Source organism: Pteropus vampyrus, unplaced genomic scaffold (assembly GCF_000151845.1).
Source record: "Pteropus vampyrus isolate Shadow unplaced genomic scaffold, Pvam_2.0 Scaffold459, whole genome shotgun sequence".
Classification (NCBI taxonomy): domain Eukaryota; kingdom Metazoa; phylum Chordata; class Mammalia; order Chiroptera; family Pteropodidae; genus Pteropus; species Pteropus vampyrus.
In genome coordinates, this window is record NW_011889240.1 from 82,768 (window position 1) to 88,217 (window position 5,450).

At 53.4% G+C, this 5,450-nt stretch overlaps 1 protein-coding gene across 1 annotated transcript in view; it reads right to left on the reverse strand.

The window, feature by feature from the left end:
• Positions 1-5,406, reverse strand: part of DAPK3 (death associated protein kinase 3) — a 13,323-nt gene extending 7,917 nt beyond the window's left edge. The window contains exons 1-2 of the mRNA XM_023524274.1: positions 5,228-5,406; positions 5-96 (exon numbers count right to left, since the gene is read on the reverse strand). Of these exons, the coding sequence (XP_023380042.1) occupies positions 5-96; positions 5,228-5,289 (154 nt within the window). The 5' untranslated portion in view covers positions 5,290-5,406. The remainder of the gene's footprint in view (positions 1-4; positions 97-5,227) is intronic.
• Between the last annotated feature and the right edge of the window lie 44 nt (positions 5,407-5,450).

A 5,450-nucleotide genomic window follows, 5' to 3' on the forward strand; every position in this document is an offset into this window, starting at 1 on the left:
CGGCTGGACGACAGGCGGCGCTTCTTGATGAACTTGGCCGCGTACTCCTTCCCCGTGCCCTTCTGCCGGCATTTCCGCACGATCGCAAACTGGCCGCTGTGGGGGCAGACGGGGAGGGGACACTGAGAGGGACCCAGGCTGGCCCCCGCCCTCCTGGGCAGCTCCTGGGCAGCTCCTGGGCCACACAGGTGCACCGTCCCTGCCAGCTCCGCGGTATGCCCAGGGGGTGAGCTGCCACATGAGTGCGGAGCGGGGTGGGACACAACAGCCACCCGGCATCTCTGCTCCGGTGACGGGCGAGAACAGCTCGATGCTTACAGAGAGAGCTGGAGTTCAGCACGGTACCAAGTCCAGCCGCCGTGGAAGAGAACAGACGCGAGATATCCACGAAGACCCCTCAGTGAAAAAGCAAGCGCGGAATGGCACATGGAAGGAGATCCTTGTTTCAAAAAGGGATGTGCTGTCCCCACGCGCACACACGTTCCCTCACGTGCGTATGCACAGCTCTGACGGGCACACGCCAACCGGCTAACAGCCGTCTCTGAGGGGTGGGACTGGGATGATGGGGGCAAAAAGAGGGGTTCTTATTTTTTATTTGAAACAATTCTATCCTGATTCGACTTTCCACTGTTTTTTTTTGTTTGTTTTGTTTTAAACCTAAGAAAAACAAATAAAGCCACTGACTTCAAAAGAGCTTCTTATCAATAGGCGGAGTGAAGGAAATGCAAACATTTTCAAAACGGGAGACAGGGGTGAGGATGCGGAGACCTCGGAACCTTCACACACGGCCGATGGCAAAGCAGCAGCCCCGTGAGAAGCGGGCTGGCGGTTCCCCAAGCGGCCAGCGCAGTGACCGCAGAGTGACCAGGGGACCGCGGATTGCCCAGGGGACCGTGGCTCCCCTGCCAGGTGCAGGCTGGGAGAACTGAGACGTGCCCGCGTGGAAATCTTTCCGCCAGGCAGAAACGACTCGAGCGTCTGTCCATCGGCACAGGAACACGTGCACGAGACGTGGCCCATACATGCAGGGGGGCGGTATGGGGAGATGCTGACACTCACTACAACGTGGGTGGGCCTGCAATTGTGACACTCAGTGAGAGATGGGCACAAGAGGCCACGCAGTGTGCGGTTCCATTTACGTGACATGTCCAGAACAGGCACGGCCACAGAGACAGAGGGTGGGTTCGTGGCTGTCAGGGGCTGGGGGGACTAGGGAGTGACTGCTAAGGGGGACAGAGCTTCTTCTGGGGTGACAAAATGTTCTGGAAATAGATAATGATGATGGTTGCAGAACCCTATGAATATACTAAAGATCACAAAATTGTACACTTTAACTGCACAAACTGTATGATACATAAATTATATCTCATGATAGCTGTTATTTAAGAGAAATTCTATGTACTGCAGTCCAGGGAGCTGTCCAACGTCCAAATACCTTTGCTGTCTGGGAACTCGGCTACATGAACTTGCTTTAACTCAGAAGCTGACTGAAAAGGCCAGACAGTAAATATTTTAAGCTGTGTGGGCCACGTGGTCTGTCACAGTTCTTGTGTGGAGGGCCGCGTCACACTGGGCTGGACGTGGCCCATGGCCATAGTTCCCTGACCCCTGAGGCACGGGGTTGTTATACGGACCTACACCTATGTCCAGACAGGAAACTTTAGCGAGGTCCTGCCAGGGGTCAAGAAAAACCGACATCACGGGGAAACAGGGGAAGAGCATGTCGAGGAGGAAATGGCAGAGACAGGCCGTGGGCCAGGAGGGGGATCGCTGACGTCGCTGGTGGCAGAGGGAAGGCAGGCCAGGCAGAACGAGTGACAGACAAGTGAGGGGCGTCTCTGCCAAGCCGGAGGGGCTTTCGGGAAAGCCAGGGGACCTGACTGGGTTTGTCTGAGGAGGCAGACCTATCTGTGGTGCCCGAGACCACCTGCAGCTGGCAAGCCGCTGCCCTCATCAGCGTCAGGGAACGGAAGCGCCCAGAACAAGCATCACAGACATGCTCTACGCACGCGTGGGTGGTCAGAGATGGGTGAAGTTCAAAGTGGGCAGGTGGAGAATGGGGAATTATCACTAACCATGGTAAGCTAAATAAAGGCCCCTCCGAAGACATCCAAGTCCAAATCCCCAGGACCTGTGATCCTAGATTGCCCGGGGGCCCCAGTGTCCTCACAGGGTCCTCATAATAAGGAGGCAGGAGGGACAGAGTCAGAGGCACATGGGCGAGGCTACCCTGCTGGCAGTGACGGTGGAAGACGTGCCTGGGACATGGCACCTCTAGAAGCTGGAAGAGGCCAAAAACGACTCTCCCTGGAGCCTTCAGAAGGAACCAGCCCTGCAGATCAATTTGGACTTCTGATTCTCAGACCTTTAAGATAACTAATGTATCCTTCTAAGCCACTAAATTGTGGTAATTTGTTACAGCAGCAACAGGAAACTCAAACACTAACCTAAAAGCCAAGGGCGTAGGTCAGATGAGACAGGCAAAGCATCCCTGATTAGGTCTCACCCACGTGAAATACCCTTCCCCCTCCTCTCTGCCCACCTCCCATCCCACAGCTACTCCCTGACAATGACAGCAAAGGCCAAATGTTCACCATGTGCCAGGAATGCTATGCTAAGCACTGGACGTGTTGTGTAATTTTCAAATACAAGGATATTTTCCCTTCATCTTTATTCCAAGCTGAACTAACGAATAAAGACAACTAAGTCAGAGCTCACGGGAACAGGTAAAAAGATGCTGTAGAGGCTAACTTGTGTTCTCCCCAAAATCCATGTGCTGAAGCCCTAATACCCAGGACCTATCTGGAGGTGGGTCTTTAGAGAGGTAATTAAGGTAAACTGAGGTTACTGGGCCGGGCCCTAATCCAATACCGCTAGTGTGCTTATAAGCAGATCAGGACAGACACACACAGAGGGAAGAGTGTGTGAGGGCACAGGGAGGCGACAGCCGTCTACAATGTGAGACAGGCCTCAGGGGGAACCAACCCCGCCAACACCTTGATCTCGGACTTCCGGACGCCAGAACCAGGAAAGAATAATAGACCTCTGTTGTTTCAGCCACCAGCCCTGTGGCACTTGGCAGTGGCAGCCTGAGCTCACACAGACGCACATGCCTGTCAGTGACGTGGAAGCCAGGGTGAACGATCCACACACTCATCCACCCACAAATTATTTCTCGAGACTGTCAATGTGAATCTGAACTGTGAGGGAGAACCGCCTCACACTTACACACACACACACTCACACGCACACATGAAACTCACTCCTGTTCATTCAGCCCATGACTCCTAGGACAGGAAAACATGGGCCTGGCTTTACTCGAGGTCCCTGTCACCACAGCAACTCCCCACAGCTAATTCCCTGAAGACTGTCATAACCAGACTCAGGAAAGACAATTATGCTTAAAACTGGATTCCAGTCAGATCTTGCCTGTGAAACGGTGCGTATCACGGTGGCCAGCTTCAGAGGCCCAGAGTGGACGTGGGAAAGAGGAGCGTGTGTGGGGCACAAGGGTGCGCCCACTTCCTGACACGTGGGGGCTGATGTTCGCACGGCCAGCTAGTGGTCCCCTAACCGGGACGCGGGGGCAGAGCTGGCTGCCAGGCGGGGGGAAGCCGGATGCCCACTTCTGATTTTGGAGCCAGTCGGGTTTGGTCCCAAGACCTGAATCCTGCTTGGCCACTTACAGTCTGTGTGGCCTTCGGAAAGCCACTTCCCTTCTCTCAACCTCCTTTATCTAAAATAGGGATAATGATGACACCTGTCTATAGGTCCTGCAGTAGATGAATGGAAGATAAAGATGGCCTAGAACTTAGATGTCCAAATGACATCCACGATGCATACAAATTACAACCCAGCAGGCACAGCATCCTGTGCCATTAATCCTTCACTTCACACATCTGAGAATGTTCTGGACCACACAGCTCAGTGCTGTCCAAGGTAGCGGCCACTGGCTACAAGGCAAACTGTAAAGCCCGTCCAAATTGAGATGTGCTGTGGGCATACAATACACACCAGATTTTAAAGGCTTCATATCAAAAAAGGTGGTAACATATTTCACTAATAATTCTTATAGTGATTACAAGCAAAATGATAATAGTTTGATCAGGTTAAATAAAACATATCACTAAAATTATTACAATTGACACAGCTCTCAAATTTCCAATTAGATTCCAATAAATTTCCTCTGTGGCTCACATCACACAAGTGGCCTGGCTCTTTTAGCAGCTGCATAATGCTCCAGCCACGGACACAGGGCGCTGTGACGGCCACCGCAGATGCTTCCATCTTTTGCTCATCTAACATGTTCACAGCGACTGCCCCTGTTCCTATGTCACTGGGTCCACAGATGCATGTGTTCCCACTGAATTAATTCCGAGCGGTGGAAGCGGTGGGTTAAAGTGATGACGTCTGCTGATTTTTGCCAAACGACCCTCAGCAGATCCTAACACATTTCAACAGTAAAGTACGAGAGTGCAGGGCGCGGGAGGCTGCACTCACCAGCACTGTAAACAGAGGAAATTCCTCAAGGAGAGACTTCAGAATCCCAAAAGAGCCTGAACTCTCTCTCAGCAAGGCCTGATGCAGGGCTCAGTTATTTACATTCCCTTCTGGTGACATCATGGGGCCCGGCCAGCAGCAAACTCACCAAATAAGGTTTGAGGCTCCGCAAAAAAAAAAAAAAAAGAAAGAAAAGAAAAGAAAAGATGGTGCCTGGCTGGTCTGGGGTGGTGGAGGAGCGAGCTCCCCAGGGAGGCTCCAAGGCCTAGCCAGGCCGGAAATCAGCTGCCAGGCTGGCACGGGACTCCACCCCTCTCCCCCCGCAGGGGTGCTACATAACTGGCAGGGTATGGGCCCAGACAGAGGCCACCTTTGGGAACGTCGGGAGCTGGGGAGACCAAGTGCTTCCCATAACAGAAGATTACAGAGGGGGGCAGACCTTCACCAGCAAAACCCGCAAACACCCTCTGCTCTGGCGCCACATACAGGCACTGGTACCGTGTGCGCTCGACTATGTCTGTCCCAAAGGAAAGGCACAGAGGATGTCACAGCAAGAACTCCTCGCCCGGGTACCTGATTCCAAAGCCCAAACTCACCCCTCCAGCACATGCCCCTGACTCACTCCTTCTTAGAGAGTAGAATAAAGGACAGGACAGGGAGATCCTGTCCAGAAAACCCCACAGGGCCTCTCTCCCGCCCCAGAGCTTGCTCGGAGGGGACCACCCACCTGCCCAGCTCCTCCCCCATCTCGTAGTAGTCTTCCACAGCTTCCTGCCGGAATGTGGACATGGTGGCTGGTCTTCCTTCCAGCACTTTCCGCTCCAGTGAAAGCCCAGTCACTGCAGCCGGGAGACAGGACCTTGGGAAGTCCCCGAGCCGTGACCCTAGAGGAGACAGGGAAATAGGGAAGAAGGAGTAAGATACCAGCCATTGACCCTAACGGAGCAATC